Below are 26,148 nucleotides of genomic sequence, written 5' to 3' on the forward strand. Positions count from 1 at the left end.
AGATTCAGGCTGGATCAAGGAAAAGCAGCTGAAGATGTGAACAAAGAAAGGATGAAAAAAGTCAGAGACAGTGACTGATGAGAAGAGTTCACTGAAGGTGAGATGAGACTCCAGTGAATGACAGACCGCAGATACTGGAACCATATGTTTGGGGTTGGGTGGCTTAGAAATCAATTAGTCTGGCCTTGCTGCAAATGCTGTCATGTGAGCTTAATTACCAACGGGATGACAGGTAACATTAATTATCCTAACCTCTTTGTCATAACAACAGCCACTCATACATTAATTGGAAAGTCTTTGGTGCTTAATTGTATGTCTCATTTAATAACTACAAGTAGAAAAGGTCTCTCTCTCTCTCTCTCTCTCTCTTTGGAAGAGTGACATATTAATTACAAAGGCCAGCAATGCATGTTACTTATCGAAGGGTATCGAAGTGTCATTATTCATATTAACCTTACAATATCATAGACACAGTAACTTAATAAAAATATAAATGTGTTCATAGTTAAGTGGCTTGTTATTGTTGTTTTTGCTTGAAAAAATGCCTTAAGATGTTCTCTGAAGTTACTTATTTCATTGCCTGGGCGATGATATCTAACTAGTCATCTCACAACAGTAAAACGTTATTGTCAAGAATTAGCTCTATTAGATAACAGCATTTCTTTCAACATTAGCAAGCGGCAATATTTTGGTTATTCAAAGGTGCACATTCTTAAAGCATTACTAAAGCTGTGAAAAAAGAAAATCAAAAACCCCAATGTGAATATGTTTCAGTGATTATTACACTGTATGTAATGTAAAGAACCACAAACAGCCTCATAAAGAAAGACTTGTCTGATTTGTCTGCACGAGAAGTAAAACCTGATGCTTTATTTGAGGGGAAAAAAAAGAAATCAAAAATATACCTATTAACTGACAAAGATTTATTAGGAATATATTGAGGACAACTGCAGTGGAAAAAATTAATGCATTAGTCTGCCGACCTCGGACAGCTCAATCGATACTCGTGAGCATTAGTGGCCATCCAAATACTGGAGAATAGAAAAGCAGAATTTCCATTTTAACTCAATGATAGAGAATCCTACCTTGAATAAGTATGCTTATAATAAATGAGCCGCAAGTATTTAGTCCTCTCCTTCCAATCTAATAATTGCTAAAAGCGGATAGAAACATTGAACTTTTAGTGATATTACTAATTACTGAATAACCAATCAAGCTAAGTGTTCCCTGAAAACGCTCCCAGAGTGAGTATTATAAATTAATTGTAATGCATGCTGGAAAGTTTGAGTGTATGTGTATGGTGTGTGTGTGTGTGTGTGTGTGTGTGTGTGTGTGTGTGTGTGTGTGAATCTTTATAAAAGCGATAAACCTAAGTTAATCTATCTTGAAATATCTGTTGGGGGATGTGGCTGATTAATTGAAGTGAATATGTGTTTTGATAAATACCATGTCTGAGGGCCAGAGGTCTGAACGGGGGAGTAAACAAGAAAATATTCTAAATATATAAAAACATACTATATATATATATTTTTAAATTTGTTGGATTTGACAGGATTCACTTCTATTTACAGGTTGTCAGTTTAAGGACAAAATGTCACAATGAGATATGTTATATTTGTTTTGTTGCTACTATTTCTTCCTTCAAGCATCATTAGATGCCAAATTCATTTGGCATACTTACTGAATATAACTTCAGTTGTCTATTTGTACACACGTACACATGCGGGCTGGCGTCACAAAAGCCATAACGCTCACATGCAGACAAACATGCACATGTGCACACACACCCAGGTGTAGCATGACAAATAAGTGTTGTACTGCCTCATTAGCCCCAGTAGTATTCGGGGCAAGAACAAATACTCCCAGCCTGATTAACACATTGTAATTGACCTGCAACCCTCTGTGCATGTGTGTGTATGCGCCTGTGCATGCACATGTACGTGCTTGTATGTGTTGTAAGCGTGACAGAAAGCGAGAGAGAAAGCGAGAGAGGGAACGGGGCTTTCTGTACTTATTGGTGCCTGGCATTTACAACGGAAGAGCTGCACCAGTACGTCTTTCTGGATTGAAATTAAATAGAGGGGACAGAAAGTAGGAGAAAAGACAGAGAAGAAAGACAGAGAATTACTGCAAGAAGAGTACTTTCTTCCCATCATCGCTCTCACCAAAAGGCCAAGTGACAATTTGAACAATTACCCGGAGCCATTACCTCTATCTGAACCTGGCTGGTTGAGAAAAGACAGACCTATGAGCGAGTGACTAAGTGTGACATGGTGTGCGTGTGTGTGTGTGTGTGTGTGTGTGTGTGTGTGTGTGTGTGTGTGTGTGAGAGTGAAAGAGCGAGGGACAGTGAAGGAGACCAAAAAAAAAGACTGACAGTGACTGAGAAAATGATGTATGAGGAAGAGGCGAGGGAGATACAAAAAGAGATTCCCTTTATTTACGGTGGTCACAGACTCATTCGTGTGGTAGTTACTGCAGCACAGCAGGTGTGAGACAGAGGAAAGATGTGAGGCACTGAAGAGTATCAATCAGACCGAAACATGCGAGGGAAAGACAGCAGAGGGATATTTTTGACACTTACGTTGTAATGACTGGACTTTAGTTTAATTCATACATCTTCACATTATGCCACAAATAAAACATGTCTCTTAATCAACTGACGTCTTGCTGGATATAATATAATCACTTAGGACATGCTAAGATATATAGCTTTGCAACTAAATATATGACTTTCATCTTGCACTGCTAAGAAACTAAAATCAGCGGATAGTGTTGTATATGTTCCTGACTGTGTCAGATTTCTTGTTGACTCTTGTTTAGCCTACATTAATAAAGATAAAATTATTCACAAGTGGAGGTCTGCGATGGAGCACCTGACTGCTGTCAGCCTTGATGTCTACTGGATGAAACTGATAAAAGTTGTTCAGTAGCAAATTTAAACTAACTGACCATCAGATGCTCTCTTTCACAAACATCAGAACAGGTCAATCACAGCAGAGACAACAAACAAGATTTTCTAAAGTTACAGTTACGGGAGTTAGATTTTTTATTAGATGATCTCTAACATGATGAGAGAGATGATACAGCTTTCAAAAGGCCACAAGTCTGGTGATACAACAGAGCTTAGCTAAGCGAAGTCCACTTTATTTGTGTTTTTGTGACAATTTTGTAAATACTTGCTCTGTCAAGAAGATCTGCTTAAAGAGGGGTATTTTTGTTTGAATTGTGCATTTCCTTTTCTTACCTCACTTAAGCTAGCTAGGCTCCTAACTGCCATTTTGCTTACTTGGTAAGCTAAACTGTCAACACATCTTATTTAAGAAACGTATTCGATCCATCATAACCTATCTCACGACTGGCTTTAGCCATGCCACATCTATTTAGTGGAGAATTTGGTGTAACTAGGCTAATATGATAGCTTCTTCTATTCTGGACCTCCTCTGTTACCTCAAACGTTAGCAAATTCATATGTACAAACTATGTCGGACACACATTTGACCCATTCTTTTACTATAATGGCTTGAGTTTCAATCAACAGTCACAGCGATTTTAACATGCCACTGTGTAGATTAGTAACCAGCACAAAACCATGGTATAGTAGTTCAAATTCAAGGTAAAACAAAGGCTGATTTAACTTAGAGAACTGATGTTCTGATCAAAGCTGTAATGTTGTAAAATGAGATGGTAGGAAAACCTGAGGAGGTAGCATGTAGTGTAATAAAGACAAACTGAGACTGCAGCTGGTGTGGTTGAGGTCACGTACAAACTTGCTATCATGCAGGCGCACCAACAGATAAAACACTGTTCGTTTTGAGTGCACAGTCTGGGCAGACCTACTGTGTAATTGACACACAAGAATACTTCATATTGTCATCCACAGGAGTGACAGTGTGCAGTGAAAATAGAGCTAAGACGTAAGGAGTGGAAGGTGGGCTCAGAACAACATGATCTACATCCCTAAGCTTTGGCTTACATTTCACCATGAAAAATAAATAGTTTATTGTTAGCAGTTTACATTTTGAAGTGCATCCTGGTTTCATTTCTGCTAAACTGTTTCATGGAGCTGTAGGCTGCAAATCAGAACAGGTTGCAAGTCTTTTTCTGGTGGATCATATTAAGCTTTAAGCCATGTGGAGTCAGCAGGATTTATTGTTAAACTTTTTGGCAAATATACCTAATTTATAGTCACAAATTTGCTAAGTCACTAGAAATGTTATTAGATCACACTCTGTTTATTCCCCATGCAGCCCCTCTTTACATATTTTTAAACAACATTACATTATTATACCACTACTGCTACTACTACTACAACCACATCACCAGTCTCAGCGATAAGCAGGGAGACTGGCCACCTCTGTCACATTCCCCATAAGAACTGAAGCTTGCAAACATGTTGCTCTATGGGGAATACAGCCTGGGTAAAAAAGGATGTTTGTCCAGTGAGGCATCTCAAGGGAAGAGGGATCACCACTCAAGAGTCCAATCAGGCATGGAGTCTCTTTAACCAGTGAACTTGAGGGATTTGCTGTGTCCAACCGCCTACAGGGAATATGAAACTGTAACACTATCATAACAAGTAGTCAAAACTGCCTCTCCATGCAACTGGCACGCTGTTATTATGATATTATTTATTACCATGTTCTCGTAAGTCAGTGCATGACTCTGTAGTCTGATTCAATTGGGGCTGAACGATTTTTAAAAGATATCCAACTGCAATTATTTTGACCGATACTGCAATTGCAATAATTTGCGATACTAGAGGGAATGAACATTTTAAATAATAAGTCTGGAGAATATGATGTGTAGGCCAGGAGATTTCTGCAGCCCTAGACTCAATGAGGGAAAAGGTGTGTATTTTTCTAAAATACATCCAAGAAGCATCACCTTAGATAAGTTAACAAAATAATTGGTGGGGAAGGTAGGGAAAAGGCGTGGAGGAGGAGAATAGATGAGGGAACAGGGGATCGTTTGGTTTTACCGGGCTCTACAGTGCGAACACTTCAGTCACATATGCCCCTAAAAATAGACACATAATTTACATTGTGTTTGAGTAACAATTGCAATCTTACTACTGTGATGAGTGATCAGTGTTTTAAAAAGCTCAAAAGAAACACCAGGGTCTTCAGTTCCATAGTCCTCCACTGATTTTCACATCATAATTGCACACAAAGAGCAGACACACGCAATGCAACACTGTATATAAAAAAAAATTTGTTAATAAACTCTGTGTTACTTGAAGCCCTGTTAAACCTTTCCAGAGTGGACATAAAAACATTTGGGGAAGATAATTATCTCCAATTAGAAGTGGAAACTCCAAGAGAACTCAGGGGATGCTAAATGACCCCTTGCAAAGAAATATTAATAATAGCAAAAAAGAGAATAGACAAGTCATAAAACCACCAGGTTTTGAAAGAAATGCAGCACATAAGTGACTTTGGCAGCAACGGGGAGTGCATAGGGACATCTGGCATTACTCTCCAAATTATCTGACAGGAGATTAAAGATATCCAACGAAGGTTAAAATCAAGGGCAACTGGGCTTGGTTGAAGATACTGGAAGACGTTTCGTCCCTCATCCAAAGGACTTCTTCAGTTCTGAACTGAAGAGGGACAGGTGCAGGTCCTTGGCTGCTGGACCCTCTGCCTCGACCGTCTCCCAGTCCTCTGTCCTATCAGCAACTCTATTTAACTATATATGAGCAAATGCACAATATTTAACTGAGGAGGTTGAACGCTGCTACGCATCCCTGTGTGTTTAAAAAGCTGAGTGTATGCCTGTTGTGATGCACGTGCACTCTCAATAACAAGAAAACACTGCACAGGTTTTTGTTGGTCAATGGAGCAATCGCTTTCTGTTGCCTCAAGATAGCAATGCGCCAACAATGCACCTGACCGCAACTCATATTAAGTCCAACACAACAAGTACATGTTCTACTTACACAACATGGGCACTGGGCGTGAAAATTACAACTACATAGGTCGAAAACAAGTGATGACACTGTGTTCCACTTTGCACTAGGTGAAAAATAGGCCTCTTTATCTGTTAGGACTTTTTTTATACAAGATAAAAGAAGAAAAAAAATGAATAGAGAGATAGATGTTACAGAGTAGATATGGAGTGAAGCCACTGGTTCCACAGTGAAAAAGGAAATGCAGAAAAAAAGATCCATTAGCTTCAGTAGCTTATTTTGTGTTCATTTTATGTTAGACACGGACCCAAATTATTCATTTTGAAATCATTTGGACCAGTGTGAAAAAGAAAAGAAGATGAAAACACGAGATTGGCAGACGTAAGGAAGGAGGAGAGGAAGAGAGGGAGGAAGAAGCAAACGGGAAACAGGAGAAGGGAGCAAGTGTTTGCTCTCTGCCCTTTGGAGAAAGGGAGAAACAAGATAAAAAAGAAAGAAAAAAAAACAGAGAGTCATCTGTCTTTGTTAGTGGAGTTTGGTGTGACAAAGCATGTCCGGATTAGAAAGAACATGAAGACACCAGAGGCACCACTCACCCCCAACCTTAACTCATATACCCCCCACTACACGAAGAAACACACAGCAAAGTTTCTTCTTACACGTTTTAATAGTACTTATACTTGTTAAGACATCAGTAGACCAAGTTTATGTGTTGTTCAATAAACACTGTCACTGTTCATCTAATCTATAGGACGATTCCAAATGCTTATATCAATGAATATCCTCCCCAATGAAAAATCTGTACAATATAATTAAAGGGTTTTCTGGATGCAGAACAAGGTCCGACTAAAAATTTGAATCTCTTAAATCATTTTGGCCCAACTCAAATATTGTTGGTAAGGTTGGACTTATGTATGTCTTTAACAGAAGAAACAATGACTTTTGAAACTTAGGGGAAAATGCAATATATACATTAGGTATAAAAGATAACATCAGCTATTTGCTATTCTCTGCGCATTACCAGCTGTAGCGTCCTGGGAATCCTACAAGAGGAAATGCCATGAGGTCATTAAAATCAAAGATTTAAAATTAGATTATGATAGTACTGAGGAAAGCTTATAGCGTCCATGAGGATTATCAGACTAAATCACAACACAACAATCAATACAAAAGCTGATGAAGCTATATGAATACAACAGAAAAGCTGACCAGAAATTTCATTACCACAAATCAGTTTGCCTTTCACACTTCTTAAAATGTATTATCTGATTAATGTTAATGACAATGCAATATCCTGGGTCATACTAAAGTAAACCCATACACACAAACAAAACACATGTTGCTCCCTGCTAATCAACTAAAACCAGTAGATGGTTTTGTGTATGTCAACAATTATTAAGACCCAGGTTTCTCCCATTTAGAGTCTGTTGTTGACACAAGAGGAAAGTTTTCTGGGATGTCAATTAAAATGGTTTGCTCAATGGAGAGAAAGAACATAGTGAATAAATTCAACTGCAATGTTTTAATTAGATTCTTCAGTTCAGCCCAAGTGGAAATTTCAGCTTTTTGAATTTATTCAGTACTGATTATTATATAAGCAGATATTGCATACATCATAACTTGGTTATCTGTTTGTGTCCTCAGTCACATGGGAAGAACTCGTCCATGCATTTCCTCTGTGTGTCTGTTTGGTGTGCACAACACAGTATGTATATGGTGTGTTTCAAACTGTGTCCGTGTGGCTTTTTGAGTGCCTCAGGGTCTTACCATCATGGCGGTGTCCTCATTGAGGGAGGGTTCAGTGTCTGTCGGCTGGGGGCCGAGGGCTGAGTCACTGCTGCTTCTCACCAACAGGGGGGTGTCTGAAGAAAACACAAGCACACACGTCTGATATGTGCAGGAAGCTTTGAGTGTTTTTTTTTCTATTGCCCACTCTTACTTTTGATTTGATTCAATGATTAAGCGATAATGTGTACAGATATCCTTCTCTAACAAACTCAACATCTACAGCAAGATGCACAATTAAGATTAGTCACAATAAGGCTTGTCTATCCTACTGCATTTACTGTATTCCACAACAGAATTGCTAATGTAGTTTTGCAGCTAGGAGAAGTAAAAGATTACTTTAAACTGAAGCAGAGATGTGTGTGTTTGTAAAGTTTATCTTTATACAGATAATTATAGAAAATGTTTACAGCCTGTAAAGCAACCACTTTTTCTAATTTCTTCATTTATAGGAAGCATCTGCAAAGGGAATATAATGACATACCACCAAACACCAACTGAACAGAAGTTTTAGTAGCAGAAAAATATCTTGAATGCGTGCGAACAACAATGTTATTAACCCCCAATTCAAAAACGTTAATTGATTTCCCCCCATCTTTTTTTCCTGTTTTAATCCGTATTAAATCTGCTGTATTTTGTTAAGCTGTGCTCTTATCCCCTCCGGTTCCCTATTAAAAACCAGACTAACCTGGCTCTCTGTCAGTCTAATATCACACTGTGCGACTACTTCCTATCAGGCTGTTAATGGAACACGACATATGACAGAGGAAAGAAAAACACTAAGACAGAGAACAATGCAAAAATGGTCAGAATAGAGAGTCTCTATCTGCACTGTTTGAGAATCTGCAGCTAGTCTCTCTGCTGCACAGTATGCCTGTGCGCACACACACACAAGCGACTGCCATAAAACTGCTAATGCTATTTTGATGGAGTCACAGTTCAGCAAAATTCATGTCTAATAATAATCTTTTAGATGACAAGATACAGACCTTAAGCAAGTCATGCCACACTACAGAAAGGAGTTTGCCTGTGTCTCTTTTCGTGTCAAAGCATGACGAGGAAGAAAGAGAGAGAACTATTTTTACGTTGCTAGGTTGACAAAATAAATTTCCACTCTGTCACTGTAATGTGCCTGTTACATCAGCCCAAATTGGAGGATGCTTCAAGCAAAAACGCGAGCATGCAGACATTCAGTGTAATAAACTAATAGTCTGTCTTTGTGAGAACACAATGCTTATCATAAGACACGTAAAGTATAAAGAGCACAAAACTATGAGCGCAAATGTGTAAAATGTAAGCATACATTTAAGCTTTTAAATAGACAAGCTCATCACCACCACAGGATGTGGAGCCTTGTGAAAGACCTATTTAATACGATTGACAGTTTTTACTTTTTGTTTAGTGCTGGGCAACGATTAAAACTTTTAATTGCAGTTAATCACATGATTTTCTGCGATTTATGCGCAAAATTGAATAATGAATTCTAAAGTAGTGTATTACTTTTAATTCAAATGCATTGCTATATACACAAAAGTGTAATAACATGTGGTTTGCAAACACTTTAAGGTGCTTTTTGCCAGCAGTATTCCCTTTACACAGTAGCAATGAAATATTTCTTGTAAATCTCAACTTAAACATTAATTACCTTTTATCTAACTTGTTAAAACAAGTTAGCATCAGAGTCCAGAGCCACGATCATAACATCATAACAGGCTCCTTATGAGTAACAGGTTAACATACATGAATCTGTTTTCTTGTTTTTTGTCTGAACAGGTATCAGCAGAAACAATCTATGTTCAGTAGCAAGTGTCCCGGTTAGAGTGAGGTGAAGTGGTCGAGAACAAGGCGTAGCAACAAGCGGGCACGTTCCCATGAAACGGTCGCGGTTGTGCTCGCCTCATTCACACGCCCGCCGCCAAAGTTGAATTGTCTTGAACTTAACTTTTTGTACCTGACGCGGAGCACAGATCATTGGAGGAGAGACTGATCCTCGCTGTTTGTGAGTTTCTAAAATCTATTACTGTTTACTAAATAGTTATCAGGACATGGCAGAGCATCCCCGAAAAAACTTAAAGCAAATTTAAAGGGGCATTATGGAGTTTCCAGCGGCCACTAGAGGTGCGGTTCTAAGATTGCAACTAGGTGTGTGCTCGTACACATGCTCGCTTGAACTCATGAGCAAGCATAATCCGAAACACAACCGCTTTCATACACAAATCCTGCAATAAACGCAGGAACACCAGCATGCAGGCTGTGGCTTTTCACTCAGACATGTTCAGGCTCTGTTACTTCAACGTTCCCATCTCGGAGGCAGATCGACACCGGCGCCGTAACTTTCATTCAGCGCAGCGAGCTGCATATTGGTTCTACACTCTTGGGGGAAAAGGCACAATGAGAGCGGCTATAGACATAGACAGGCAGGGAGACAGCTTCATACAATATACTGGAAACTCAGGTAAACTCCCACTGCAACGTTACACTAATAGTTTTATCAGCTGCAGGTTGAACTAAGCCATGCTTGTTACGTGATCACGGTACATTTACTGCATTTAGCAGAAAAAAAATAAATCATTTTTAAAAAATACACAAAATATTACAAAATATTATAACAGGATTGTGTACACTTTATAATAGTTAGACCGCAATAAGTAACTTTACTGTGTTAGTTCATGGCTCTTCCGCTGTGAAGTCGCAGTATTATATACTATGTGGGTCACGTTGGTTACAGCGACGGAGAGGTGGAGAAGCTGTGTACCTAAGTATTGGTAGAACCACAATAAACCCAAACTGAACGTTATCAGCGGCAGGTCCGAGCTACTGTAGCGTTAGCTGGATGCATCACTATAGGCTAGTAAAACAAATCGCTCCAAATTTGCTTTTTACTGTTACATCTTTTCTTGCAGGCTAAATCAACAGTGGTACACAGTATAGTAACATGGGTCGCGTTAGTTAGTAAACTAATGTGGAAAGTGATACAACATTAGCAACTGCTCGGCGTTAGCCAGCAAGCCAACTTTACTAATGCTCACTTTGTTCTTACTCAACATCATCTGAATCTGTTTGGTCTGATGGGCTTCAGCACATAAGCCTTTATTGTTGTTTTGTATCCTTACGTGAAGCCTGTGTTGTGCACATTAAAAGCAGAATAGTGGCTGATGCAAGCAACGGAGAAAACAGGCATGTGCTTCATTTCTAAGTGAGTTTTGAGCCCATTGACACTTGAAAATTTGATTAATTTAATTGAAAAACTTACATATAGTAATACTTTAAGTAGCCTTTAATTTTAAATGGCTACAGCTGTGTAGCCCACAGAAGCCGTTGCCATGGTTGCTATCCATAGCGCGCCTGCCGTTTACGTCTTATTGCTCCCACACGGTGCACCCAACGTAGTCCGCCGAAGCCTCCCTCCACCGCTTGTCCGGGTGGGTGATTTCCAGGCTGGTCAACATCCCACCCCTCCTGTGGTTTGACTGTATGTGTATTCAGAGCCAGTGAGCAACGTACTTTCAAAATAATAATAATAATGATAATAATAAAAACTGCATTAACGTGAGATAAAATAATTGTCAGCGTTAATAAATGAATGCGTTAACGCGATAATTACACGTTAACTTGTCCAGCCATACCTTTTATTTTCCATAGAGCCAACTCAAACTCAGACATATATGAGGCAAAATGTGCTTTCTCAAACAGATGCCATAATTGACACATTGCTAACTCCATGGAAACTCACACACGTCTAGCATTTTTAGCTTGTTAAAAAGAAAGAAAGAATAAATGATGCAGTGTTCGACTGGCGGTCGGTGAAAATTTAGAGCAGGATATAAGAAGGATATAAACAAGAAAGAAAGCATGAACCAAAAATATTCACCGTGTGAATGAAACCTAAGGGTTTCATTACTACTACTTTTAATCATCCAAACTCATCAGCCAGCACAGCCTGTGACATTTATGTGTGTATGTACATATCTGTTGATTACACACAAGAGCAATGTCATCAGAAAGCTCATTCCTAAATGTTGTTTTTAGAAGATGTGAGTGTGCACTGCTTCATGTGTTCATGATCTGAAAGTTTGAGTGTGTGAGAATTTAATGTATGATCCCTTCCTTTAATGTCCCTTCAGTGAATACACTTCTGTTCAAATGGCCAATACATAGCTGATTTGCAGATCTCTGTGTGCATGCAGCAAACATGATAGTGTCTCCCTCTCCACATCTCACCAGTCCATTGCATAAAATCATCATTTAACAGAAGCTCATGGATAAAGCACACCACATTACAGAAAAAAGAAAATGCAAAAAAGTCAACAGTGCAGAAAGCTATGCAAATACATTACATTTATTACTGGAGGTATTCTTATAATAAACACTAAACATGAAACCGTTACCGGTTTAATGATAAACCACGGTAAAATCTCAGATGGTTAGCATTACAGTTTAAGTCTGAGTTATTGTTAAAACCATGTTCAATTACCATGCTTAAAGAACACACGGTAAATACTAGTCTTGAATACTTGTAAACTAAAGCTCTCAGCATTACCTACTCTTGTAAAAACAGTGCACATTGCTGCTGTATGCGTCATGTGTCTGCAGACTCTATCCGCTCATTGCTCATGATAACCAACATACACTGTTCAAATCACTTAAATCACACATCAGTTCATAATCTTTACTGTACATTGTATAGTTAATTTAGAACAAAACGTTATTGACTGCGGGACAGACAATAAAGTTATCTATCTATATTAACCAGTTGCTGGACTCACTGCAAATACTATCAGTTTCTTCTTAAGATTAATTTACATAATTTGTGCATGAGGTTTTTATATATACTTATATACTAATGCACATTTTGGTCTCTTTAATCGTGATATGAAATTTTCAAACCATTTCATCTCTATGTTCGCTGCCATTCGTCAAACTTACCACCCCCATTCATAGGGCCCATCAATCTATATATGCATTAAGAACATTGTCATGTTAGCCTCTTATAGTCTCACTGGGAATAAAATGATAAAGGTGCTGGGGAGTGTGGAGGGAACCTCTAAATGAGTGGACTACTCAGAACACATGCTAAATGATATTTGTAGGGTCATATATTGATTGTCACAAAATGGACCCTTGGTGCTCTTAAGACTGGCTGTGGGGTATGGATTACATTAAACCCCCAATCAATTCATCTCTTCAAGTAAAAGGCAATGAAAGAGGGATGAATGGACAGAGGACAAAGGACGTAAAAGAGGAGATGATAAGAAATAAAGGGGCCAACAGGAAAAGATAATCAGCACGATACAAAGACAAACTGTTCAAATATAGCGAGCTGCAATGAAATGAAGATAAAAGAACAAATAGCATAAAAGAAAAAAAATGTTGAAAAATGAAAGCTGAAAAACATAATTCTATGGTATTACAATTTGCTGTGACACGTTCCCAGCTTTAGACTGAAGTGGGCCTGTCAAGACATGAACCGGATCTGGTGAGAATGTTCCACTGTGTGAGGGTGCAGGCCGTCCATGTCCACTGATACCAATGGCTATCTAACAGTGTAACTATTCTGTTCATATGCCCCTTTTATTACGCTACAGATTCTGGCTATGATAACAATTAAGGCAGCTACATGAGTCAATCAAATTGTACCTCTCAAAAAACCAATATAATCAGTGGTATTTGACTCCAATGGGAAGGCGTACCTTGTCTATTCTGATGCTGATCAAGTATCCTAGCTAAATCAGTTCAGCACTTTGATTCTTAATTTTGAGCAGCAATACTATACTTCTTAATCAAGTGTTAAAAGTGACAAGTAAAGAAAAACTCCTCAGTAGAGAGACAGAGGAAACAGATAAATCAAAAAGACGATAAAAGAAGTTTAAAAGATTAAAGGAAGTCTGTTAAGAAATGGGGGGAAACTGTAGGTGAGCAACACAAAGAAAAGTGGTGTAGAAAAAATGATGAGAAAAGACAAAAGATTTGCAGAGACAAAAAACGAAGACAGTGAGAAGCAAGATCAATGAGCCAGAGACATTGAGAGATACTTGCGAAGGCAGCGAGAGGGAAACAAGTGGTTTGAATCAGAGGCAAAACATAAGGCAGTGATAGAGGCCTATGTCTGACCTTCTCACACTGACAGTAATAGTCTCCAGAGCTCCGTTACCTCTAATCTACCATGACAGTCACACGTTACTACTAATCTCTGCTGACAGGCGACTATACTGAAACAGACTAAACTTCCTGTCTTAACAGTGTCTGGATCATACAGCTAAGGCCCCTTCACAACTCAGGAAGGACATACAAGCTGAAATGTCTATTCCGTTATTACCGTTAGAAGTAAAACAAGTAGTATGGGCGCAATATACGTGATTTTTGCTCTAATATATATGAGCTGAATTAACTGCTTAGCATCTTTCAAGCTGACTGAGAAAATTTAATAGTATCATCAAAGACAACAAGAGTGGAAAATAATGAAACTTGCTGATAGAATGCAACTTACAATAGACGGATTAGCATTATCACACTTCATTTGACATATTAATGACATTTTGAAAACCATCTTGACAGATTATGTTTAAATGTCAAGCTGGATGGATGGCACAGACTGTGCAACAAAGCAGATATGGAGTCTACAATTCATAACTAAAGGAAGTGGAATCTGTGATTAGCTGACAGCAGAAGGCAAGTGGAAGTAATGTATAGGTTTTGCCGAACTGCAGAAATACACAAGCTATTACTCACGCGGTTTGTTATGTTAAGGCAAAATTCAATTTGGACAAGTTACAGTGACAGCTCTAACCCTCTCACAATCACATCTACAGCACCTCTACTGAACAGGCACTTGACTTGAAGTAAGACAGAAAAGAGATGAAGGAGGGGGAGAAAGAGGGGCCAGGAAAGAGAGAAAAAAAGGTCATGAAGATAGGTCTATTCCAGGTAACAATAAGCAGACACAGACATCAGAATTTGTCCTGCAACTTGACATTACACTTCCTGTCTTCTTTCTTCTGCTTCTCCTCATCTGATTCGCTTTCATCTCATTCTACATCTCAGAGACAGTGCTGCCAATGTTGCAGCTGTCCTCATCTTGTTTTCATCACTGTCCTGCAGAAAATGCCCATCATACCCTGACCTTTAGCTGTACTGTAATTCAAGTTAACATCATTCCTATTGTCTACAAAACATATACGGCTCTGGACCTGGAACTAAGAACACAATGTAAGCCATTATGTAATGCCAAACGTGGACTTAGACAGACAGATAATTCCTTTTAGCTATATATCGATCGCTTCAAAATGGTGTTATGGGACTCTACTACTATGCTATACCGACTTGGCCTAGCAGTCAAACTCCACATCAAAGTTCAGAAAACCACTGAACCTGTTTCTTGTTTAACATCTTTCTGACATTGACCCACTTATGCACTGACCTAAAGGTTACACCTAAAAAGATAACATTGGGGGTTCCCCAAAGGACTTTTCTTTCTTTGTAAAGCTTTGAAATAGCATTAAGACCAGCTGTCACGAAACCTTGAAATTACAGAAGCAGAGTAGGGACTTCTGCCACAACTTCACCTACTTTCAAGGTGCATGGAGTGGGGAAAAAGTCAGAAGAGGTCAAAACTCCATAAACACATAGTATAAAGAACAACTTGTTTCTGTGATGCAATGACAAATGCCAGACCCTGACTGATGTGAAGGCCATTGCTCTTCCTCTAGAGAGCTACTACATTATACTTTGAGCAGAGTTCTGTGAGTGGGATGAATATACTGTAGTTTATATTAAACCTAACATACAAGAGGCAATTATCTTCATGCTTGAACAATATGTAAAACTTAACATTAATAAAAAAGGTACAATGTGTAATTCCTGGCCACATGCACCAAACAAATTAGGGGCAGGATTGTGCAAGAATGGCATGATTTACTAATTGCAGCAATGACACTCTTGAAGATTGTGTACAGTTGGACACACATAATAAACCTTGCAATGTACTCAAAAATGTATATTATATATATATATATTTATATATATTTTACGAATGGGTTCATACAATCTCAGTTATTTTTTTAAAAGCAACATCAAGACAGAATACGCAAATTCGACCAAACTGCTGAAATTCTGAGAGCCGGTCAAAATAACACAGCTATCTGATTATCTTGAAATGTGGTGTTGGCATATAGTTTACGTTATAGCTTGCTTAGCTCAATTTTAGCAAAAATCGCAGTTTGCAGACACTGTTCAGCTGAATTGTCTGCTGGCAGATCCACTCCATCTGTGGCTGACTTCTTAGAAACGGCAACAAATTGGATTATATTCACAGAAAGTTTAAAACATATTACATGTGTCCATTAAAAATTAAACGGACACATGTAATTTACTTTACCGAACCCTCTCAGGCTTCGGACCCACCCACCCTAGTCTCTCCAAATCCTGTGGGAAACACTGAGTAATTTAATTTATGCAATGGTAAAAAATTGGATGGAAAAAATTTGAATGTACGTGTTCGATATTCTGCAAATTTTGTCATTATATTCGGTTTCAGCTTCGGCCAAGAATTTCGGTGCATCCCCAAAAAGTAAGGTATGTGCAAAGCGTGTAGCCATGAATAAAAGCACTAACATGTAAATCACACAAATCTCAAAAGGAAGCTCTGAATTGACAAACCTCCCTTCTAACATGTGTAGATCCGTACACAAAAAATTTGACTTTAGGTGCGTGGGCTTGTCTTCAACAAAGGGAAAATGCCACACGTCAAGGTAGGAGCAGGGCACCACCAATACAAATATACAGTAAATATATGACTCACTGGACTTGAGGGCTGAGGAATTAACTTCAATCTCTCCTCCTGCGATTGGCTGGAAGACAGAGAGCTCAGATTGGTAGACATCAGGGCTGGAGGCTAGGCTTGTGTTAGCCAAACCCCTCTGCTGGGCTTCCTGCTCCTCATACACCGCCATCAGCTAAAGAGGAAAAAAAGCAAACACACACAATGAAGCTATTATTTAAATTTCTTCTCTTCTTTTCATCCGTCATGAACACAGTATTCAAAGTGGTGGATCAGCAGGAATTCTGTTCAAAGATTACACAACTCCACTCACAGTCACTACAGGTTTTCTACTTGCTATTCCCTACTTGCTCTCCACTCACACCAAAAGAAAAGCCACTCCAGTTGGCTTCACTCACTGTCTTCACTTGCATTATACAGTACAATGTAAAACAAAACTTATAGGTAACAAATTCAAGGGTAAAAATGCTAACAGAAGCCACCAGATTCAGATCGACCCCAAGTAGTGCAAGCAGAGACAGACATGTTTTACCTACTTAAAATGTTAAAACATGAACCATATTTTGGTATGGCAGGAAGTTAAGGACAATCCTGGGAGAAACATTTCCCAGGGAAGCTTTTCGGGGATCAAGCCAAATGCAATACACCCCACTGGTCACATTTCTTTAAATGAAGCAAGCAAAAAGGCACAACATTGTGTTTACAAAACCATGTGTGGCTTTGTTTCTCTATACAAACAATTTCTGTTACCTTGTGGATGAGGACACTATAGAGGACGTCCAAGGAGCCCAGCATTCTGGTGACAGAGTCTACTGTTTAACAACTGCCTCCATTTGTGTCTCCCTTTTGCATGTGTGCGACGCCGTGCTAGCTCTAACTGAGTTATATAGTGGAATCCCGATCTATTGAGTATTGTACTGAGTCTGCGTTTAGCCTAACCTAACATAGCACAGAGATTGTCAACACAGTGTTCTAGGGGCCTCTACATAAAAGCTGAATAGACCTGTGTGTGCGCGTGTGTACATATGTATGTGTGTTTCATGTCTATAGTGGCCAAGAGTAAAGAAAGGGGACTTTGCCAGTAAAGCCAGAGGCTTCCTGCTACACTGGAACTCACAAGTGTGCAACGTACAGACATGAGCATACACATGCACGCTACTAACAGGCATAAACCATATGAATATGTGCACACTAGTACACACACATATGTGAGGCACTGCACTGCAAAAAACAACAAAGTCAACGTTATGAAAATGTAATTCTAAAACGCAGAGTGATGCCAACACTTTAGACTAAAAGCTTACACAGGTGCTAGTATAGAGAAGTCCAGCGACGGCAACTTTTTTCAAGGCCAACCTGATGATTAAAGCAGATTTTCACTGGAGGTTTGTAGTTTCTGATAAATTGGCCTCTTATTGCTCTTTCTCTCCCTCTCTTTCACAGTCCTTCTCTAGCTCTTTCTCTCTACCCTCCATACCCCAAAAAGGCTTTTCCTCAATCAGCTGGGGCTTGGATTATAACTCATTTGAACATTACTTTGGACAAAAGTGTCTATCAAATAAATAAATGTAAATGTGAACGCTCCATAGTGATACTGAAACATTTAGTTTTGCAAGGTCTTTAAACACATGAATGAACCTTTTACCACATTTGAACCACATAGACTTTTAACATTAGTAGCTAAATGCAAAAATCATAAACCTCTGTGGAACATTTCTTTTGTTTTGTAGCTGTACGTGATAAAATTACATGTAAATATAGTAAAATTGATCTTGGTATTCTTCCATGACTCTGCTGGATTTGAAACTATTTTCTTTCCATTATACACATGTAGCAAACTTTTGTGTATGTCTATCTGTGTGTAGATATACATACTGTTTACTGATGTCTTTCCAGCATAACCTGACCAGGCAGAACAGAAAAGTATTGAGTTATACAATATCACACCTTTCTCACCCGTTCATCCATATCTCACCAACTATTCAGCACAACCGATGCCTCTCAGTCTCACACGTTCATGTTCTGTCACACTTCCCTCTTCCATCTCACACACATCGTTCTCATCGTCTAGTTCTATCATACCACTGACTTTTATTTGCGCTTTTCTTCAAACTTGCTTGTCGTTTCTTGCCTTCCCCTTTTTCTCTACACTCTTATCATCCCCTTACCCAATCTTCTGTCTCAGCACTTAATTTAATCTTTCGGTCAGAAGTATAAAACTTTCGTTTAATTTTGATACTATCGCGCTTTTGATTTGATGATGATTATTTAGCATTTGTCACTTTTCTGACAAGCTGCTTTGGTGCAAACTTTTTACAGCTATTGTCCAGCAGCTACTTACAGGGACAAGACAGACAAAAAGTGTAGAGGTGAAGATGGGACGATCCAAAAAAAAACAACCCACATATTTAATAAAAATCCCTTATACTCTTCTCCGGTTTCAGTAAATCTGTCAGAGTGAGTAGAACAAGACTAAAAGCTCTGAGAGAAAGACACACACAGAGTGGTGGCAGAGATTCTTAAAAAAGAACATCTGAAAGAATCACAGGAAGAAAAATTGGTAGAAAAATTGGTAGAAAAATTCAACACAGCCTTGCTGAGTAGAGGTGGAAAGAAAGGACAGACAGCCAGATGAGAGAGAGGGGGAGGACTCTGCCTCTCTTCTCTTCCACAGGGAGACTCAAAGACCTGCCAAACAAAATGACACTGCAGAGAGGGAGAGAGGGGTGAGAGAGACAGAAAGGTGAGACTGCATAGAGCGAACGCACAGAGAGAAAAAGAGTGAAATGGCCCTTGAGATTGTGAGACACAGAAGCTGAGAGAGAATTATAATGATGATAATGAGAGGGACTGACAGATGTGCTGTACTGTAAAAACCTTTGGGATGTCAGAGTAAGAGCAAAAAGCAAACCTGGAGCTTGAGATCGTCTGAGAGTTTTCACCGTGTCAAATGCTGGTGCAATGATGTGTCCATTTTGAGCGGATTGAACAGTTACATGCGGCCAACTCTTTCCCTCTTACACCACAACCCCCTTTTCTGAACTCAAGACTAGTGCTTTGTTGTAAGCTTACAACATCTTTCCAGGTACAGTAGACACCCAATTCAGCCCTTAAGCAATACATTTTTTCACAGCTGAGCACTGCTAACAGTGTGCGTCTCCGTCATTATATGTAACATTTAACCTTTTCATCAGCTATCCTGTCAACAACCTCAACACACTCAAAGATAAAGACAAACTTTGAGTGTTTCTGTTTTTCCATTTTAGCTTACTGTCAAAACACACATTTTACTTTGATCGCGTTGCTGACAGCCTCATGTAGAAATGCCTTTATCCATCAGTGAGCTTGAATACCTGTGCTCAAAAATGCTTCTGAATAAGGAATAATGCTTCATTTGGGTTTGAGAAGTAGTACAAAACAAAGACTGAGGCCCCATCCACACTACTCCGTTTTAGTTTACAAACGGAGAATTAAAATGTATACGATCTCCGTCCACACCAGCGTTTCCGCTGCGTTTTGGAGTTGATCTCTGTCTAAATACAGACTAAGCATCAGACCGGCTGCGTCATCGTTTCTATAGTCCTCCTTTTTGGCCCGTCTTCACTAAAACGCCCTCCTGAGTTTTGAAAGCCAAATTACAAAAACGTCCCTGACACATTTGGTGGTCAAAAATAGTTGATGCTTAATTAATTAAAAGCGCACATAGAAATACAGAGGTAAAAAACACTAAAACTAGCTAAATCTTTACCCTTAAGATCACTTCTAAGTTATCTTTCCATCCCTTCTCCACTCTATGGTTGTAAAATTGAGTGGTTACTGGTTACATTTTTTCAAAAGTGAATTATTTTTAAGCTGCAGCTTGAAACTTACACTGCAAGTTTGACTCTTAAAAATACAACTGTCGTGACCAGTTTATTATGTAAATGTACCATCTATAAGCGCAACAGCCTTGTAGTCCAGCAAAAAAGTAATCAGCTGACCTACTGCGTGTCCTACCAAGCTATCAGTAAATAGATGGTAAACCATAGATGGTAAACTTAACCAACAATAACGCTGTTGGCCGACTGCGTTACTTTACAACGGCAACAAATCTGAAGACTCGCCTGCTAGCTTCAACACAAGTGAGGCAGCAGAGCCACCATAAATGAGCAGAGCAATGTCAACTGTGAAACGTGGTTTGACCGTCAACTTTTCGCCACAACCAGGATCCTTACCAGAAGCTCTCACTGTCACCTGTAGCTAGAAAACTGGGATAGACTTTAGCTGCTCAGCTAATATTAACACAAATTTTACATACTAACAAGAGCCACTGCTTCTCAGTCCTTAAGGCTCAAAATTATTAAGGTGATGATCTGAAAATATTGATGAGACACTTACACAGACTGTCCAGACCTCTGGTCAGGTTGCAGTGGGATGGAAATATGCTGGGAATGACTTAAGCTCAATAAACTCACAGTACCAATAGCAATGATAAAGGTGAAAAAAATTGATAAAATAAAAAATACACTAATGGTGTGATTTGCCCCACCTAACAGGTGCTTCAAAGCTAACAGAGGAGTGACGGAGACGTCAATAAAGCACAGACTCTACCAGCCTACACATTCTTAAAGATGAGGTCTAATTAGGAAACACAAGTGAAAACCCCCGTGTGGGTGCATGGACCAAGAGTGTACAGAGGCTTCACAAGTCCAAATGGGAGCTATACAGTGGATGATCCACTTGCCATTTAATCTGGACATAAATTGAGTACTAGACATAATCAAACATGAACATATGGGGCTTGGGATGGTTGTTAACACTGCCAAACTTTACAAATGGCAAAAAAGACATGATTCAATCACTGTGTTTGTAAATATCAGCATGATTTACCAGAGAAGAGTCCACAGAGTTATTTTGAGGTTTTGCTGACTTACATAATTAACATTAATTGACTACAGCTGATAATATCTAAACACGAGATCCTTGCTAGCAGCAATAACTCTACCCTTGATTTGTTGGCTCACTCACCAATAAACAGTGATATTTCAGTGAGCTGCAAATGATATACAACATAAAACATGTGTGCATGATATTGTGCGCACTCCTCAGCATCTCTGAAAGTTTGTGTGTGTGTGTGTGTGTGTGTGTGTGTGTGTGTGTGTGTGTGTGTGTGTGTGGGTGGAGAGTCTGCAGAGTTGGTTCCTTTCCTTTTAATAAAATTAAAAGGGCACATGAAATTGAGGTATATTATTGGCAGTTGAGGATTTAAGTATGCAACAGCAACAGCACACACACACACACACACACACAACCATCTTTTTTCACATCATACCCTTTATAATGGGGTCGATTAGGTTCTGATTGATTAGTTTGGAGTGGATCAATAAAATGCTACTATCAGCCAAATGCATGAGCATATACACAACTCTCACACACACACACACACACACACACACACACACACACACACAAAACAATCTTTAAATATACTTACACCACTGAGCTTTGATTTCCACTCATGATCACTTACCATTAAAAAAATCTATGATGTTCAAGTGTATGTGCGTGTGTGCACTTTTTATGCGGTCAGCCATATCCTAAGCAATGACCACTCCATCACCACAGCTTTAGCAACACATTGAGGGGGTCAGAGGGCCACATATAGTCAAGACATGCTGTCTTATACAGATTATTTAACAGGCTGGTTACAACCGGCTCAATTGGTTTTTAGGTGTGATACATTAGAAGATTGAGGGGCGGTAAGATGGTGTCCTAAAAAACAATTTTAAATTTAATTTTGTATTTATGCTTATTTAATTTCTACTGAGACATTTTAGCTTTTCCTGTTGCCTTTTCAATTAAAATAAATGTTATTAATGAACTCCAATGATTTAAATACAACAATAAATTCAGGATAACAAATGTGTCTTCTAGGTTCAAAATCACAAAGCCTCATAAGAAAGACACCAGGTTTGATCACTTAGTGACACACACACACACAATGGCAGAGGATAGAATGACAGCACCACCTAGCTCTACACAACAGAAGCTGCATGTAAAATGCTTCTTGAAGCCGCAGGCAATCCTCCACCGCACCCCACCCCCACCCCGAGCCTATACTGTCTGTTACTGTGTCACCCATATGTTTCCGATCGAAGCAGAAGAACTGTTTTCCACCTGTAAGAAGCAAAGACAGAGGAAGACAGAGTGCTTTAATTACGTTGTTATTATCGGTCTGTATATCTGTCTGTCTCTCTCAGTTCAAAGGAAGAAAAGCTATAGTGAAAAGCAATGAGTTTGTTCCTCGTGGTATGCAGAATGTTTTTAACTCTATCCTTTGTGAATCGCATGTGTTTTTGAACTATGGCGTTAAACTCCCTAAAGCTTTCTACCAACGTGCCATGCCATTGCCCTCGCTGCCTTTCTGATGTAATGCAAGTTATTTTTCTTTAAAACAAATTTCATGTCTCATGACATAATTTTGATGCAGCTCTTTGTGGTTCACTAACAAAAGAAATCAGTGTAGGGTTGTTAATCTGGCAAGATAAGGTCACTTGGGCAGGCGTCCTGGCACTCTATAAAGCTAGCATGAGAAGTAATTTTTAAAAAGCCTCGCACATTTCTGTGTGACGCCCATAAGAATAATTGTGCATATCACAAAGGGAATTTGAATGAACCCTGAGGCAGACCAACTCTTCTATGCTAGGCTATGTACAAGTTGGCCTTTTCGTCTTCCGTCAGCAAATATTCCTGCTTAGCCCTGTTTTCCCCTCTGGCTTCACTTTGTGTCTTCTCTTTTTCCCCCCCTTCTCTTGCCTTTCCTCTTCTCCGGTTGCCTCCTTTCTTCCCTAATTTTGCTTCCTCTCATTTACCCTGCTTCCTTTTGCTTCTTTTTCCTCTCCTGTTCCTCTTCTTTCCCTGCCTCGTCAGCTGTCCCCCTCTCTCCTCTGAGTTGTAGTGGTTCCTTACAAATCAGCTGATGTAAATCATCATGTTCCAGCACTTTGCTCTATTGGATACACCCACAAAGCAACAAAGAGCTTATCGATTAACACATGAATCTGATCCACCCGCACTCACTCTCTCAGTCTCAATACTCTTAATCTCACTATTTTATGTTTTTCTCCCTGTCTCTCCCTTTCGCTCTAGTACTATTCCTACTTAATCTCTAGAGTCAAACATCAACAACAACAGATTTATGTACAGATTGGAAAACACACTTTACACAAAGGAATACACAGACAAGGCACTCACATTTACCCTGCACAAAAGGACATGAACAAAAATATTCACTCACTCACACACACAGGCACACACACATATCTAGACTATGACCTCTTTGCTACAATTGATCCATCACTGTGGTAATCAATAATCAGGATGGTGTTGTCTCCATATAGAGAATATGGATGAATGAAATTCACCTGCTCAGCAGTTTAAAGTGTTGGTCTAGGTTTGTGTGAGTGTGTGTCTGTGCTGGCCCTCTATTGATCTGCAGTCACCTTACCTCTCAGTAGAGCATGAGAAATCCAGACAAGACAGACAGGAAGAAAAAGATTAATAGGGTGACAGAAATACTGTGACGAATGGGAAACACAGACATAAAGACAGAGAGAGAGAGAGAGAGAGAGAGAGAGAGACAGACATACAGCATACTGTTGCACACAGACAGCAGAGAGCAAGATATAAACACATACTGAAAGACATTATATACACAAAGTATTGAGAGACAGTGAAAGCAGAAACAATTTCAACTGTCAAAAGTTGTGCATCCTCAATTCGCAGCAGAAGTACAACTGCTCTGTGACTTTGTGAACTTCAGACAGGCAGAACTTCAGTGTCTGTCACACAGCCAAAATATAATGACAACTTCTGTTTCCTCAGTCATGCACATAGATTGTGTACTTGCCTGCATCCATACTCGTATGCGTGCACATGAATGTTAGTGTGTTTGTGTCCCCATGTTCATACATGTATTTATGCATGCATGAGGAAGAATGTCTGCGTGTATGAGCGTGTGTGTTTTACCATCTACCGCCGCCTCCCCGAGGCTGTGTGTAGATCACACTTGGCCATATGGAGCAGCATTATGGAGACACACAGTGGCACAGATGGACACATTCTGTGCAGGCCATATTTTCAATGATCCACCAGTAGCGGTCTGAACGACAGCACTCATAAACCAGAGGAGCCCATTAACCAGAGGAAACTGCACAGGCTCCACCCAATGGGAAGAAGGGAGTAAATGACTAATTGTGGTGGTCAAGGTGCCAGAGATGCTCACAAGTCTAGCTAGAGTCCAAGTCAAGTCTCAAGTCTCTGAGCTAGAGTCCAAGTCAAGTCTTTGAGCTAGAGTCCGAGTCAAGTCTCAAGTCTTTGAGTAAGAGTCCAAGTCTTTGAGTAAGAGTCCAAGTAAGTGTCCAAGTCAAGTCTTTGAGCAAGAGTCCAAGTCAAGTCTTTGAGCAAGAGTCCAAGTCAAGTCTTTGAGCAAGAGTCCAAGTCGAGTCTTTGAGCAAGAGTCCAAGTCAAGTCTTTGAGCAAGAGTCCAAGTCAAGTCTTTGAGCAAGAGTCCAAGTCAAGGTGTGTGGTGGTCAAGGTGCCAGAGATGCTCACAAGTCTAGCTAGAGTCCAAGTCAAGTCTCAAGTCTCTGAGCTAGAGTCCAAGTCAAGTCTTTGAGCTAGAGTCCGAGTCAAGTCTCAAGTCTTTGAGTAAGAGTCCAAGTCTTTGAGTAAGAGTCCAAGTAAGTGTCCAAGTCAAGTCTTTGAGCTAGAGTCCAAGTCAAGTCTTTGAGCAAGAGTCCAAGTCAAGTCTTTGAGCAAGAGTCCAAGTCAAGTCTTTGAGCAAGAGTCCAAGTCAAGGTGTGTGGTGGTCAAGGTGCCAGAGATGCTCACAAGTCTAGCTAGAGTCCAAGTCAAGTCTCAAGTCTCTGAGCTAGAGTCCAAGTCAAGTCTTTGAGCTATTGAGTAAGAGTCCAAGTAAGAGCCCAAGTCAAGTCTTTGAGCTAGAGTCCAAGTCAAGTCTTTGAGCTAGAGTCCGAGTCAAGTCTCAAGTCTTTGAGTAAGAGTCCAAGTAAGAGTCCAAGTCAAGTCTTTGAGCTAGAGTCCAAGTCAAGTCTTTGAGCTAGAGTCCAAGTCAAGTCTTTGAGCTAGAGTCCGAGTCAAGTCTCAAGTCTTTGAGTAAGAGTCCAAGTCTTTGAGTAAGAGTCCAAGTAAGAGTCCAAGTCAAGTCTTTGAGCTAGAGTCCGAGTCAAGTCTCAAGTCTTTGAGTAAGAGTCCAAGTAAGAGTCCAAGTCAAGTCTTTGAGCTAGAGTCCAAGTCAAGTCTTTGAGCTAGAGTCCGAGTCAAGTCTCAAGTCTTTGAGTAAGAGTCCAAGTAAGAGTAAGAGTCCAAGTAAGTGTCCAAGTCAAGTCTTTGAGCTAGAGTCCAAGTCAAGTCTTTGAGCAAGAGTCCAAGTCAAGTCTTTGAGCTAGAGTCCAAGTCAAGTCTTTGAGCAAGAGTCCAAGTCAAGTCTTTGAGCAAGAGTCCAAGTCAAGTCTTTGAGCAAGAGTCCAAGTCAAGTCTTTGAGCAAGAGTCCAAGTCAAGTCTTTGAGCAAGAGTCCAAGTCAAGGTGTGTGGTGGTCAAGGTGCCAGAGATGCTCACAAGTCTAGCTAGAGTCCAAGTCAAGTCTCAAGTCTCTGAGCTAGAGTCCAAGTCAA

At 39.6% G+C, this 26,148-nt stretch overlaps 1 protein-coding gene across 3 annotated transcripts in view; it reads right to left on the reverse strand.

Annotated features, from left to right (window-relative positions):
- pard3bb (par-3 family cell polarity regulator beta b) overlaps positions 1 to 26,148 on the reverse strand; it is a 232,692-nt gene that overhangs the window by 163,829 nt on the left and 42,715 nt on the right. For all 3 annotated transcript variants that reach the window (XM_046054894.1, XM_046054895.1, XM_046054896.1), the window contains exons 3-4: positions 16,494 to 16,647; positions 7,679 to 7,773 (exon numbers count right to left, since the gene is read on the reverse strand). In XM_046054894.1, coding sequence (XP_045910850.1) covers positions 7,679 to 7,773; positions 16,494 to 16,647 — 249 coding nt within the window. The remainder of the gene's footprint in view (positions 1 to 7,678; positions 7,774 to 16,493; positions 16,648 to 26,148) is intronic.

Source organism: Micropterus dolomieu, linkage group LG07, assembly GCF_021292245.1.
Source record: "Micropterus dolomieu isolate WLL.071019.BEF.003 ecotype Adirondacks linkage group LG07, ASM2129224v1, whole genome shotgun sequence".
In the NCBI taxonomy this organism is placed as follows: Eukaryota; Metazoa; Chordata; class Actinopteri; order Centrarchiformes; family Centrarchidae; genus Micropterus; species Micropterus dolomieu.